General features: G+C 42.3%; 1 protein-coding gene across 7 annotated transcripts in view; it reads left to right on the plus strand.

The window, feature by feature from the left end:
• LOC116046819 (pleckstrin homology domain-containing family A member 7-like) overlaps positions 1 to 16,307 on the plus strand; it is a 148,028-nt gene that overhangs the window by 103,346 nt on the left and 28,375 nt on the right. For all 7 annotated transcript variants that reach the window (XM_031295240.2, XM_031295245.2, XM_031295243.2 and 4 more), the window contains 3 exons: positions 860 to 964; positions 3,931 to 4,003; positions 8,303 to 8,403. In XM_031295240.2, coding sequence (XP_031151100.1) covers positions 860 to 964; positions 3,931 to 4,003; positions 8,303 to 8,403 — 279 coding nt within the window. The remainder of the gene's footprint in view (positions 1 to 859; positions 965 to 3,930; positions 4,004 to 8,302; positions 8,404 to 16,307) is intronic.

Raw genomic sequence — 16,307 nt, forward strand, 5'->3', positions numbered from 1 at the left:
AGTAACTGCCTCACTCTCTATGATTGTAGCCGCTCAGGTTCACTGCCCAGACTTTCCCCCAGGTGTCTGTCTGGCAGTCGAACCAGTGACCTGCACTGTTCTAATTTCCTACCTGATAGTCTATAGAGGCTTTATCAATGTCATGGCAACCATGGCTGGCACTGTAATGGCGGTCCAGTGGAAAATTGTCTGTACTCAAATAATGGCTGTAATTATGTAACAACTGGGGCAGAAAAAGGTCCCCGAAAAAGTCATTGTGTGTGTGTGTGTGTGTGTGTGTGTGTGTGTGTGTGTGTGTGTGTGTGTGTGTGTCTGTGAAGGTCCATTCAGTAATGTATTAAATCAGACTGAATGGTCTGATGAGGCACAGACGGCCTTTTCCCAAATATGCGTTACTGTGCCACACAGAACTGTCTCACTTTCAGGTCCCAGCCTTTTTAACCACAGTTCTGCTACGGAGAATAAATGTTCTTGTTAATGTTGTTAATTAACCAAGCTAATATAACTCTGAAGATGCTAATGTTGAGATGCAACAACTAGCCACACAACTTTGCTGCTGAGCAAATCAGATGTGTATGTAAATAGATGTGTGTGTGAGTTGTTTGGTCAGCAAATTAACAAGCTGGCAATTTAACGCACAACAGCTGATTAATACATAACACAATGATCCCAGTCACCTGTACATATGCAATCCATATTCCTTTGATCTGTGTGTTTGAAATGCCATGGGGAGTAGGCTTTCTTCTGAATGCAATGACATTGTTGATCATGGTAACATTATCAGCCATTGCTGTGGACTTTAATCATGTCTTTTTACATCTCATTAAAAGCCTTCTGTACTTGTCGGTGTGTGTTTCAGGGCTCCCGGTCCAGTGGCAAGGTGCACAGCTTTGGGAAGAGAGAGCAGGCCATTAAAAGGAATCCTAATGTCCCTGTGGTGGTCCGAGGATGGCTGTACAAACAGGTCAGGACACCCACACACACTGACTGAAACACATCTTACTTGCAGCCCATTCTAAAGCGTTCAGTAGACTTGCCGTACCCGACCTGTTGCACGACATGGGAGCGCCATAACTATTTATACTTGCGCATGGTGGTCGCGACACTAGTTGCAGTCTTCTCCTGAACAGAGGTGTCGTTAATGAGGACTAGAAGAAGAAGAAAAAGGTAAACAACGGCAGAATTGGCAGCAGCATTGACATCAATGTTTCGATTCAATTCGATGACCTACTTCGTCGGATCAAGCCTTTCATTCACCATAAAAGAACTCATCTTAACTTGCAGTCACTCTCAGAGTCCTGGCATCCGGTTGCCCTCGAACTCGTCCATGCTTCCTGTTTCCGCTTTGTCGTGCGCCGCTGAAAAAAATAGAGTGGTGCACGAACCTCTGGTCCATCTCCACAGAGATCTACGTCATTTCGATGTCACATTGGCGCACGACAGGTCGGGAACGGCGACTGTAAAACGGCCTTAGAACACACAAATCAAGACTGCGGTCGCTGTCAGACAACATTTTTGAGTGGGCTTGCACTGTGACAGTATACAGTATACTTACTGCCATATTCCAAAACTAAAACTCTAAACTACTTTCCATGTAAACAACATTTTCTGACTACTGAAATAAGGTAATAGGTTATAAGCATAATCAAATTAAGAGATGTGTAGGCCTACCACACACATGGCAAGGTGTGGAGGTCTGGTGTGTTGCCAGTCAGACAGCCGGCGAAGGCAGGTTGAGGCCTTGTTGAACTGCCTCCTGGCTACCAAAACTTGCTTTTGGGAAGCAGAATGTCACCTCTAGTGCGGAGGAATCACCACCTATATAACCAAACTCTTCTCTTACGGCTCTTTCCTTCTTCTTTTTTGCTAAATTTGCACAAAGATAGCCACACAGATAGACAACAGTATAACAGTATCAACATGACATATTTAGCTTTTGGGTTAAAAACAGGAGGGAAACTCTAGGTATTATAATGTAAATTTGGGATGGGAATCACCAGAGGCCTCACGATACGATATCATCATGATACTTATGTCACGATATGATATTATTGCGATTTTAAACATATTGCAATATTATGTGATATATTGCAATTTATTACCTTTTTTCCAACAACAAGATTTCAAATGATGTCCCCAAAAGGAAACTTTGTCAACATCTGTTTTATCTAAAAAGATACATTTCTCTGTATGTTCATCTTACTTATATTTTTTGCTGCAAAAATGGGATTGTCAAGCAGACAAACTGACCAACACATATACAATAATAGGTCGATACTTGCCGTCTGTGTATCGATACAGTATTGCCACGGAAAATATCGCAATACTATGCTGTATTGATTTTTTCCCCCCGTCCCTGATGTAAATGTATAAATGCAAAACTTTTCCTTTCATTTATTTCATTAGGATAATCCACTCAGTATCATTACTGCTTTACAAACACTGAAAACAAACAGCAAATTAATGTACATTATAATGTAAAAAGGTGTGGCCGGGTTGGCTCAGTGGGTAGAGCAGGCGCACATATATTTAGAGGTTTATGCCTCGACGCAGAGGTCAAGGGTTCGACTCCGACCTGTGACGATTTCCTGCATGTCTTCCCCCTCTCTCTCCCCATTCTCACCTGTCCTATCCATTAAAGGCGGAAAAGCCCCACCCAGAACCCAGAACCCAAATATATTCAGTTTACAGAGATATAAAACAGAGAAACCCTCACATTTGAAAGGCTGGAACCAGAGAACAATGATTTAAATGGTTAACCGATTAACAAAGTAGTTGTTCAAACGAATTGATAATTGATTATCAACTAGTTTCAAACTCTAAATTGAGCTACACTTCATTGCATTAAAATGAATAGGATAGTTCTTTAAACAACCTGAATGAACACCTTTATTGAAATACTGTCTTAAATAGATAATTTAGTCTCTAACAAACATTTAGTCTTGTTTGTGTCTCTTTATTCCTTACAGGGATGAGTTCTAGCTTCAGCCTGTATGGTCCTGCAACATTTCCTCCAGTAGCCTACTTTCATTTTTTTCTTCTTGATTTATGTCTTTTGCTCTGGCAATATAGAGCACCTGCTGTTGATCACAGACAGGCTATTACTGGAGAATCTGAGTATTTGAAGTTATACTTAAAATATCTGTAGTTGGCAACGTCCCACTGGAAAACACTTGGCCCCAGTACAAGACAAACATTGAGTGATGTTACTGCGAAGCGGTTACACTTTAATGATCACACACAGAGGCACATACTCACCAATACACACAGGCACAGGCAGGAATGCACACACATCTAATGCAAAGCCACAGACGCTCATATGCACATCATGCAGTCTATTTGTGCAGTGCAATTATGTTTTAATTAGAAAAAAAAACACTTTTAAATGCAGACAGGGGAACATAAATGTTTACACACACGTTATCACAAACAACTACGCACACACATCACATCACAGGAAGCCATTTACCCCCTCACATGCCCACACACAGGGTTACAAAGGAGATGCATGTATCTGTGTTTGTGTAGATTTCATCCCTTCTGGATCTCCTCTACTCTTCAAACGGCACCATTTTCAGCCAGGGAACATAAAAGACGAAGCGGGCAGTAAAGCAGCCGTGGCAGGCCCAGTGAGCCAGTGAACGAGGACAAATGATCACTCCCTTCCTCCCTCTCTCTCTCTCTCTTCCTTGTGCACTCTCTTCATCTCTGCTCATATCCACCTCACTCTTGCTTTCATTACTTCTGCTTCCTTACTGTGTCCGCTGTCCCTCGCTACTCTTTTCTATCTCTAACTCCCCCCACCCCTTTTTTTTCATATTTAGGACATCTGTCTACTCTTTCTTGTTATCTCCTCCAATCTGGGCTACTTTCTGTCTCATTATTCATTCATGTATTACTTACAGTCTTTTCCCTTCTTTGTCCCTGCAGGACAGCTCTGGGATGCGTCTTTGGAAGAGGAAGTGGTTCGTCTTGGCTGATTTCTGTCTGTTCTACTACAAAGGTGAGTCTTTGGGCCCTATCTTGCACCCGGCACAGTGCAAAGCCCGACGCAAGTGTCTTTGCTAGTTTAAGACAGGCGCAGTGGTCAATTTCCCGTCAAGCGCCCACGTCGTTTAAATAGCAAATGCACCTGCGCCCATCTTTGCGCCCATGGGTGTGCTGGTCTTGCAGGGAGGTGTGTTCAGGTGAATTCTTGGCGTATTGCTATCTTGAGGCAGCGGGAAGTGATCGCGCCATTGACCAACAAAAACCTGGTCTAAAGTCAATAGCGCAGCATTTCATTAGTAAAATTAGTAAAATGCGCTTAGGCTTATGCACAGCGTGCGCACACTGTGCTTGTTACACACACACAGGAAAGCGCAGCAGCACACAAACATGCAAAAGATCACAAATAAAAATATTACGGTGCAAATCCGCCATCATAATAGCAATGCACCAAGGTACAAACGTGCCTGGCTTTTAAAGGGAATTGGAGATGACACTCTGATTTGTTTATTGCATGTTATACCCAAAAGACACCTACGAATTAATGAAGACACTAAGTACAACCCTTTTGAACCACGCGCCCGGCGCACGGACCCTTTTTTCCAACGTCAAACTAGCAAAAGTGGATTTGGACATGCCCTAAACGCACCAGCGCCATGCGCTTCACGCCGTGCGCTTAGACCGTTAAAATAGGGCCCTCTGTGTGTAATGTCGACTGGAACTATCACATGGAGAAAATGGTTAAAATTCCCACTTACTACCTGTTCCACCCCCTGCCTCTTTGTGTCTCCCGCTCCCTCACAATCATGCATTCAGGTTAAGGACAAAGTAGCAAAAACACACACACACACACACACACAATTCGTTGAATCAACACCTCCCAGAAAGTCTCAACAAAACCCGAATGTTAGGAGTTTCACACGGGTAGGATCTATTGAATGGCTTTTGTATTAGACTGGATTGTATTCTGCAGGTGTCTTGTTGGTGTTTGAAAAATGATGAAGCACCTGAGATCGCAAAAGGTTGCTTCCATAAAAGTAGAATTCACTGTCGAGTGAATTCACTGTAATCTTACACTCATTAGCACCTATCTAGTGTTGCAAGACAAATCAGTTTAAAATGTTTCTAAGGCTGCATTCCCACCAAATCAGGCGTTGCGTTGAAAACGCCAGTCATTTGAATGTGGGTAGTGTGTTTAGGCTGCGGCGGTGGGGACCTGAGGGGATGCCGGGGGGGAAAAAAACGCAGGTCCTGATGCAAAACTTGAAACTTTTGGGAGAAACGCAACCCGACTTCACGCTGCGGTGGCCAATCACGTAACCTACCGGCGATCAGACAAAACGCAATGGAGTGAGGAACACAATGGAGACACAAATGGACCATTTACTGTAAGTGACAACCACACACCACTGCACAACCCTGCGCTAATCGCCGCAATTCCTGATTTGGTGTAAATGCAGCCTATTAAAGACTTTTTGCTATTCCAAAAACTCAATCACACAAATATATGTATATATCCTCTATGTTTTCTTGGCTTTAAATTAGAGATGTTCCAGTATCGGTATCGGCTCCGATACTGCCTAAAACGCTGGTATCGGTATCGGGAAGTACTGGAGTTAATGCACCAATCCGATACCACGTAATAAAGCCCTTAAGAAAATCTACGTTAAAGTAGTTTATTTATGTTCTTTTTCCGTTATAACTGACTGTCAAACTGCATAATAAAAGAAATTTCTGTGGCGTTCCTTGTTTGTGTTTGTTCATGTTTCACAAAGAGTTTAACCTGAGCCAGACCGACAACAAAGATAGAAATAATATCACATCCATACAGGGATAGTAGTATACAGCTGTTATACATAATAAAATATATAACACACTGGTATCTGATCGGTACTCGGTATCGGCCGATACGCAAGTTCAGGTATCAGAATTGGTATCGGGAAGCAAAAAATGGTATCGGACCATCTCTACTTTAAATTGAGGGAAATACAGACTACCAGGGGAAAATATTTGTCTTTGGAGGATAAAAAAAATATACAGCTTTCAACAAAAAAGGTTTGAAGAAAGTTCAAATGTTTGAATTGGATTCTCATGGTGCTGGATTTGAAATGAACTGCAGCTGACAAAAAAGCCAGTGATTCAATCTGGGCGGGCATTAATCTGATCTTTCTCAGTGAGTTACTGGGCTCAAACACATGGAAAGATATGGACACACACTCAGCTACATCACACTCCATCACCTTCCCTCCCTCACCATCAGTCTCCATGCCCTGACTGTCTTTATCTGCCTCTCCACGCCCTTCTTTTCATCTCCATATTCTTCACCGAACCTTTTGGGACACGCTCCTCTGCCTCCTCGCCTCAAGGGTGAAATCAATTCTCTGTCGTTTCTATTTCTCTTTTTTTCTCCATCTTTTTCTCTCAGTTCAAAGGTTTTTCCTCTCGATATGAAAACACTTGATCTACAGCACCACTCATCCTCTATGTGCATCCCTGGTTATTGCACAAACGACAAAACCTCCCATCTCTTTATTTCTTCATTATTAGCTTTATTTGTGTATGTGTAGTCTATCAATGACTATTATTGACTCTTTCAATTTATTGTTTCAATCATCTTTTAAGTAAAAAAAAAGCAACATATTCTCTGACTTCAGCTTCTCAAATGTGAGAATCCTGTTTTCTTTGTCATATATTCAGATTCAGATAGTAACCCAAGTTTCTCCGGGGTTTGGGACTTAAGGCCAGAAAAAAAACAAGTCTGTTGTGGACTAATGATCTCAGTATTTCTAAAATCCTGGATACATCCCTGGTTTCTTCCTCTTCTCTCTTTTACAGCCCTACACGGCATACCTCACCCTCTATCCTTAGACCCTTAATCCGCATAAGAAAAATAACATTTAACGAGGGACATAATTTTGCCAATATGCTGTTTGGATGCTATCTAATTTCACTTGCCACCATTTGGTCTGCTCAATGTGTGTGTGTGTGTGTGTGTGTGTGTGTGTGTGTGTGTGTGTGTGTGTGAGAGAGACAGACTGGACAAAGCAGATAAAAAGACACCGTCTCACACCCACCGTTTAGGGAATGTCCCCTTCAAAGGTCCTTGAATTATTTTTAACCAATTACCCCTTTAATCCACAGTGCCGCCTTATCACCATCCAGGCCAAACACCCACACAAACGCACAAGTGGCGTGCACACATATTTTCATACCATTACTACATTTTACCATGTGGTAATCATTGTGTACACACACGCACACACACACACACACACACACACACACACACACACACACACACACACACACATTCTAGCATGCTGTCACAATGTTCAGTGGAAAACACAATACTGGTAGATATTTATTCATAGATGTGTGAATTAATTACGAAAGGACTTATTCTGGTTGCATACATGTGTGTGTTTGTACTTTATATCTTTGTGAGGACCAATTTGAGTTTTAGAACTTGAGAGTAAGGATGTGTTTGGAAGGACATTTTTAGCAGTCCTTAGTCTTCACAGTGCTGGTTGAGGGTTAAGGTAAAAGGTTGAGGACAATGAGGCCCCTTACAAATATAGATATGTATGTGTGTGTGTGTGTGTGTGTGTGTGTGGGCTTGTTTAACTATATTTGTGGGGTCCAAAAACTGGGAGTCCAGTATACTTGTGGGGTCCCTACAGCTTTGTGGGGCCAAAATGCTGAACCCCACAAGTTTAAAGGGCTGTTTGAGGGTTAAGACTTGGTTGTAGGATTAGGGATATCATTAGGTTATGGTGAGGGTAAGGGTTAAGGTTAGGCATTTAGCTGTGATGGTTAAGGTTAGGGTAAGGGGCTAGGGAATGCATTATGTCAATGATGGGTCCCCACAAAGATAGTGCCACAAACCTGTGTGTGTGTGTGTGTGTGTGTGTGTGTGTGTGTTTACTATGATCTCAGTATGTTAACCGGATGGGGCAGAGGAATGGCGGCTGGCTGCCAGTTGGACCAGGCCAGCTTCAACTCTGTGACACTGGGATACCAGAGTGGTCATTTACTGTTTGGCACAGCACCGTGGTATGAATGACGGCACACAAGTGTGTTTATGTGAGTGTTTGTGTGAGTGTTATGATACTGGTGGCAGGCAGAGATGAAATTAATGGGTGATGAGTGATATTTAATCTCTTGCTCTTTCCTTTCCTCCATATCTCTCGCTCCTTTTCTCACCTTCCTCACCCTGGTTATCTACTCCCTCCCTTCCTCTCCCCCATTCGTCCCGCCATTTCTCTCTCTCTCTCTCTCTCTCTCTCTCTCTCTCTCTCTCTCTCTCTCTCTCCAGACAGCAGAGAGGAATTGGTCCTGGGCAGTATTCCTCTGCCCAGCTATGTAATTTCACCCGTGGGACCTGAGGACCACATAAGCCGCAAGTATGCCTTCAAGGTACGCCTCTCTTTGTTCTACAGATTCACTTTCTCTGATGTGATAGTTTTTGTTTTGTTGTTTTTTTTGGTTTGGAGTTTGTGTGTGTGTGTGTTCTGCTTTTGGATTGAAAACAAAACAAGGAATGATTCCTTCTGAAATGAAGAAGTAATGCAGCACAGATTGATTACCTCAATTTGAACCAAACACACCATTGTAAACTTGAAGGTCAAGCTAGAATAGGAATAAAAAATGATTCAAATTGGAACTGTGTGTTTCTGTTTACCTCACAGCATGAACGTTTCTGTTATTGAGATTGTGATTGAGTGCTACAGTGTCCTGCACACTTTAAAGTTGATTTGATGCTGTTGAGACTTTTGCACCTGATGCATTGAGTACTTCCAGATTCAGGAAACTTGAAAACAATATTTTAAATACTCAGGTGTTATTCCCACTTTAGGCACATATGCAAAAACTGTAACCCCTCATGCTATTTAAAGCACTTTTGATTAGATTCCACCAAGTGGTTTATATTATTAATGACAGAGAGGTTAAATAGAAATAATACTGATCCTTTCCAACTAAAAACTAGCTGCCTTTTTACAACAGAATACTACCATAACACCTGTTGCACTGTATGTCGACCTGCAGGTTTGGTGGCACGCAGATATTTGCCCCAGAGCTTTATTGTCAAGCATCATTTTTGAGTTATATGTATTTTGTATATTCATCGTTTGTGTGCCTTTGAACACACATGTTTCTGAGAGCCTTTTATAACTGGGGCTCACAGCAATGACGATCAGTTAAATTACTTTTTTTTTGTATTACTTCTCATTCCTAATGTATAATAGTTTTTAGCAGTCACCTAATTGATATTGCCATTATGGCAAAAAAAAAAAAAAACATGCCCATAGGTATGGAAATACCTATAATGATTTTTTGAATGGCAGTTAATAAAACAGATCAACATCTTCCTACAATTATAGCCCTGCCTACCCTCCCACCCAGCCACTCCTCCACTTTGTGCAGCACTCACCACCTGTTGTAGCGATGTCTCTTACCACTGAATGTCTGTCAGTGTCTTTATTGAGACAGACAAGCTGCTCTGGAATGGAATGAAGCTTCTCCATTCCCTGAGGCAGTAAAGTCTTTTGTTTGAAGTCAAGAGGCAGGCAAACCTCACAACAGCCACAACTGAGTTTGCTCTCATGTGTAATTAGGCTTTCACTTTTTTCAAAGATTAAAAATGTGTATGCACACAAGTTTTTCAGGCCCCACAGGCAGCCCTTTGTTTTTTTTGTCATCAGTGAGTCATCAAGTTTGATTTAACTTTTGCCGTGGTTTATTACATAAAGGGACATGTTTGCGTAGGTCATAGTTTGATAGCTGCAGCAGTCTAACCATGCTCCCTGATCTATCACTGAGTAGGACACATATCCCCCGATCTTCTCACTGCTTATAGGTCCTTTGGATAATACGTAAATGTTCGCTGATGTCACGACTGAGTCGCTGCAAACTGGACAAGCTGGGTATGTTCCAACGGACCTAGAGAGAAAAAAATCAACAAGCACTTTCAGAGATGGTCAGATATTCCCCCCATGCTTTTCCCCTGTGGGTCTCAACATTAGATCAGGCGAGCTATAGATTCCATTATCATCAGTGGTAGAAGAATTTAAGGTGGCAAATTGTAGAGCTCTGGCAACATTCAGAGACTCAAAGGATCCATGTGTGTGCCATGCTGGATCAGGCTGGAAATGGGCGGCAAATTCAGCCATAAACCAGGCAACAAGCGCTCTGAGGCCGCACGACATCCTCGGCATTCAGTGCTCTGGAAAGAAAAGGCCTTGGTCCGATGTATTATAATCGGTGGGAGAAAGCTAACACATGGGACAGGTGCACCATGATCCAGGAGGAAGTGAAGGAGGATTCAAGAAGATCAAAAGCAGTTGGGCTAGGCATGCAGGGGTCCTGGACTATGTGGGAGCTACTTAGTAGGAAGGTAACCTGGGCAGAGTTGTGGAGATTTGATGCTTTCCACTTCGTATTCCTGCTGCTGTCAGTATGTGACACTCTTTCCTCAGCACACTTTCACACATGGGGCCTGGCAGAGGAACCCAGCTGTAAACTCTGCAGCAGCAACGGGATGCTAGTGCACATACTGAGAGGGTGCAAGACAAGGCTAACCCAGGGCCGGTATAGGTGGCGTCATGACAAAGTCTTGCTGGTCTTAGATGATATATTGGCGGCCTCAGCGTAAGGAAGTATCGCGTGATATCAGGTCTCGCGATGTAACGAATTGCTTCATGGCACTGCACACATACGCCCATTCAGGAACCGGCTAACAAGGTAGCGATGGAGTTTTTCACACTATCGTCATGGCTGAGCTGGCAAAAAAGAAGCAGAAAGCTAGGAAAGCATTGGTGGAGGAACAGAGAAAGAGGAAAGGGCAGACTGACCGAGCGAGGAGTCAGACACAAGTAAACATAAGAGCTGCCAAATATCTATTCCGAAGCTGTAGGGGGAGCTCTATAGAGAAACCTGCGAGCAAAAAGCGAAGAAATGGACAAAACTGCATAGCGCCCCTTTAAAGGACAATTCCGGCGCAAAACGACCCTAGGGGTTATTAACTGTTGTGTACCTACTCTGTCGCTCTCTGGGACATGTTTTCATGCTAATCGAATGAGTTTGGAGCTTTAACGAGGCTACCGCGGACCGCTGGTTAGCTTACAATGCTAGTATGTAGGGCATGGGGACACTCAAATTAAATCGCTATTTAATACCACTAAAAAGGCTCGAAAAATCACCACACTTTAACGTTAGAATAATTAGGGTCCCTAAATGTGAACCAAAGCATTGACAACGTTGTAAGCGTACAGATAGTTTATTAAAAAGATAGATTATAAAGACAGTTGCGTTCATGTTTACTTGCGGTAGACATCTTGAAAACCAGTCATGACTAGTCGAACGCCGTGCAACGTGGAATCTCCATAGACAGTATGGGAATTCCCAAGGGGGTAAGCGTCTCCTCACAACCCGAACCTCCTATGGCGCCATTTTGATGCTAATAAGCACTCACCCCCCGTTAGCATTCCATTGACTGCCATTCATTTTGACGTCACTTTGACAGCGAATAACTTTACTTATGAAGAGTTTAAAGACTTTATTTGTCCATTGTTTATTTCTAAAGAAACACGACAATGTATAAAAGGCTCCATTACCTTGTACCTCACGTTATGGCTCCGTAGCAGACGTTTTTGTAAAAATAGGCTAACGATTGTGTCATAATCACGGGACTTACTGTCGCATAGTAGAGGAATTACCGTATAGTACAGGAGAAGCTCACAGACAGTTTCGACTTACATTAGCTGTTTAAGTTTAATTACTAATGTTAACTAGCATTTTAGTTATCAATAATTAGCCTGTGCCTATGTTATCTCCTTACATATACCTACGCTCTCCGTCTCTGCAAGATTGGGAATGATTGAGATTTCTCTTGGCACAGCTACCAGAAGACTTCCAACTTTCAGACAGGTTGCTCACGTCACATTTACGTCGTCTCTCTCAGTTGGAGGCTGCGCAGTAACGCTCGGCGCTCACCGGAAAAGTGCTTCTAATGGCCTTCACTGGTCTCCATCCAGAGCAACAGGATCTGTTGGTCCATTATATATATGTCAATGGGAATTCCACGTTGCACGGCGTTCGACTAGTCATGACTGGTTTTCAAGATGGCTCCCGCAAGTAAACATGAACGCGACTGTCTTTATAATCTATCTTTTTAATAAACTATTTGTACACTTACAATGTTGTCAATGCTTCGGTTCACATTTAGGGACCCTAATTATTCTAACGTTAAAGTGTGGTGATGTTTCGAGCCTTTTTAGTGGTATTAAATAGCGATTTAATTTGAGTGTCCCCATGCCCTACATACTAGCATTGTAAGCTAACCAGTGGTCCGCGGTAGCCTCGTTAAAGCTCCAAACTCATTCGATTAGCATGAAAACATGTCCCAGAGAGCGACAGAGTAGGTACACAACAGTTAATAACCCCTAGGGTCGTTTTGCGCCGGAATTGTCCTTTAATGTCTGAAATAAACAGAAACTGAGGAGAAGTGACACCCAAGTTTCTACCACAGAAAAGTAACCCATTCTACTTGAGAGTCATCGCTTCCCTGCTGCAGTAAACCCCACCAACTGGTCAAAGCAGGTTCAAACTCCTTTTTCAAATCATTTAAAATGCTGCTAAACCCAGGTCTGTAACCCACACCAGTGGGATCGGGTGGGTATTATATGATGGTGTTTTGGTGTGTGAATGCTGCACCCATTGACTACCAACTCGACCTATACACATCATGACGCCAAAAATGAAACCTTCAAGCTTCGACGACCCTTCCTCCCTCCACCCCCCTTTCCCCTATTCACTGAATCCTCTTCCCTCTCTTGTTCCCATTGGTTGGCTGCCCGACTGGGACTTCCCTCTCTCCCTGTGAGTGTGTCGCGTCGCCCAGTGACAGTCCGCCCATAAATAGGTATTCTACCCTCTCTCCAGCTCTCACTTTGCCAGATGTCAACGTTATATATCTTTGTTGTCTGCCGTTGGTGTGGCTTTTTTGGGTCCAAACATGACAGAATATACAGCAGCCTTGTATATTCCTCTGTTGGTTTTTGATGCATGTTTTGAGAATAACCTGTCCTTTTGGCTGACGTGGTTGTGTTGTGTTTTTATTTCAGTGTTCTCTGTATTATTTAATTCCCCCTTCTATCCTTTCTCTCTCTCACCCCATCCTCGTTATCACAATATGAGTCTTTGTATTTGGCTTATCTGGTGTGGGGCTTATCGTTCATCTATGTGCCGCTCTCTCTGTCTCCTCCATCTGTCACATCTACTGTACCAGCATGCAGTTTTCTGATGGCGTGGAGAAAAACTTTATTAATAAACACTTTATTTGGAACTCACGTCACCTCACACTACTTTTCCAGAAATGAAGAGCGGAAAAACAATGTACTGTAGGAGATCTTTCACAGTAGGTGCAGGCTATGCAACCCATCAGTCACAAAAAGTTATTTTTTCAAAGCAGCAGCTGCTTAAGGGAACTTTGAAATAGAGAAACATGTTATACTCTAGCTTCCGTATATACAGGCATATTTTTACAAAGAGAGTAAAAACATTGAATGTTTTTTCTTAAAGTAGGCATTATTTAAAACTGAGACACCCACAAGCAATTGTTGTTTCCATTTGGATGTTTTTCAGTGTAAATTAAATTTCCACAGTTGCAAGTTTAGGAGAACGTACCTTATCTGGAGCTTTGTGGTGCTCTGGTTGCTGAGGCTTATCTTTACGAGCACAATGACTCTTTAAATAGCACCCTGACAGAGTGTGTGGGTGTGTGTTTGTCTGGGGCTATCCACAGGAAAAGGGCCAACACTATTGTAGGCCTTTCTGAGCACAAGTAGTGAGTGTTTTTTTTCAGTTTGTTGAAAAAGAGAGGCTGAATGAGAGAGAACACAGAAAGGGAAGGAAAGTGATTAGGGCTGGAGAATAAAAGGGGAATAAAGAGAGGAAGCGCTAGGTGGAGAGGAAGGAAGTCGTGACGGCTAGTCGCGGTGAAATAGAGGCCATAAAGATATGGCGAGAGGGACTTTTTCGCATTTTTCCATTAAGCGTCGTTAAACAATTTAGTGGAGAAAACAAATAATCAGGAACACCCTTAAAACACCCACACAGACACAAACCACAAAGAGAAAAATCAGGCTTAGCTGTGTATGAATTCAGTGTGTAGGTGTATCGGTCACGCACTCAGAGCTGAATGACCCACTCAGCATTCCTGCTAAAGAGAGGCAGAGTCTCTCAATGTTATTTTAGACCACTGGTGGTGTGTGTTGGATTTTGGCTCTATCGTGTGTGTGTGTGTGTGTGTGTGTGTCTGTGTGTCTGCCTGTCTGTGTGTCTGTCTGTTCTGATGTAACTAAAATAGGGAAAAATCAAACCTGGAGATTATGAGATTGAAATCGACAGGGCTTTTAAATGTGTGTATGGTCTGGTAGAGGTCACGGGTGTGTACTGTACTTTGTGACATTGTCGGCAACGTGAAGTCGTTTTTGGCCAGTATTCTCTTCAAAACAAGATGTGAACAGGATTTTGGAATAAAGGTAACAATTAGAGGTAGTCTTTGGTTAAAGTTTTTGTGATTCAGCTTAGGGTTTGAATTTAGTTTAGTCAACATTAGTGCTGTCAGTTAAACGCGTTATTAACGGTGTTAACGCAAACCCATTTTAACAGCGTCAATTTTTTTATCGCGAGATTAACGTTCTTTTTGGCCTAGCAAACTTTGTAGTTTTTTTCACATGCTGTTGCAACAACTAATAACGTTAGTAAAACTACAACACCACACCGGATCTAGCTAGACCGGAAACAAATCAACAGGCATGGCACACACACTTGTTTGAGCTTGCGAGCCGGCCAAAGAGTAGTAGGCTAACGTTACGTTTTGAGTGGATGGCGAGCACAAGACGCCGAAATGGATGCCAATAAGATTCTGAATGGAAAGTTTACTTTTAAAAAGTTGCCAAATGGTTCCGTTGACAAGACCAAAGTGATCTGTGTGTTTTGTCGTTGTGAACTGAGCTATCATCGCAGCACGTCCAGTCTGAAATACCACTTGATGGCCAAGCACACAGCAGATGCGAATTCTCCACCCCCTCGTCAAAGCCAGGCGACAATGGATGACTTCAGACAGAAGCACATTCAAGCCAATCCACTTTTCCATGTTGATAAGAGCATTAAAATGAGAAAAAATAATGGCAAAAAGAAATCAAGGGACATTTAGAATAGATAAAAATGTGCGATTAATTGCGAGGTAACTATGACATTAATGCGATTAATCGCGATTAAATATTTTAATTGTTTGACAGCACTAGTCAACATATTAAGTGTGTGTCTGTTTCTCTGTACTGCGTGTGTGCACTGCACATGCATGCCAATATCTCTGCACGTGCCGAAACATCTGACTAGCGGCGCAGTACTCTGTTTCTCATCAAGAGACCTGTCCCATTGTAGCTATGAGAGTCTGTCAGAATGTTGATAGTGAGTGAGCAGATGTGTTTTGACAGCTGCTTCCTGAGGATGCTGTTATTCCTTTCGTCGAGATTTTTAGGGTGTTTTTGGATATATTCGTTTTTTAAGATGAGTGTTTGCTAAGTAGTTTCCATGCCTGTTTCCTCTCCTCTAAACACATCTTCATGCCTGACAGTGACAGGCTGACTGAGCCCTGTGCATGGTCCACATCTGTTGTTTTCCTGTGGGTAGTGTTTCCTCTGGGTAGGTAACATTACTCCAGCTGATTTAAGTGATCAGAAAGCCTTCAGGGAGACAGGGTCAAAATTACAAATCACATCTACTCATCAAATGCCAAGACCCCGCAGAGGGAGAACACCTTTTTGTTTGCAGTGTACCAATTTGTAGATATATTTTATGTTTAGTCTTTTTTTATAATTTGTGGTGTATGAATACATATAAATGATACCTTTAATTATGTTATATGCTGTTTTACAAGTTATTAAATTAGAGCTTTCACAGTAGTTACAGTGTACTGTTGCTAGTATTCCAATACATGATGTAATCAGTGTAATCAGCTGCTTTAGTGTTTGGTTCAGATGCACATCTGTATAGCCCTGAATCATGATCGGAAACCACAGACCAAGTTCATTAGGATCCAGGTTTCTGCTCAGTCAGTGCATCTAATGTGGAATTAATTTGCGTGAGAGGAAAATAATGTGAACTATCTGGTAGAAAAGAATATCAGCACCTCTGTAGCCCTAACAAAACCACTAACCACTTTGTCGATTATGTGGTCTTTAAAGGCACTAAATGATTTACCATCACTGAAGAGCTACTGTACAAGGTTATTAGGATGTGAACAGATCAAGTGA

This window comes from Sander lucioperca, chromosome 7, assembly GCF_008315115.2.
Source record: "Sander lucioperca isolate FBNREF2018 chromosome 7, SLUC_FBN_1.2, whole genome shotgun sequence".
Classification (NCBI taxonomy): domain Eukaryota; kingdom Metazoa; phylum Chordata; class Actinopteri; order Perciformes; family Percidae; genus Sander; species Sander lucioperca.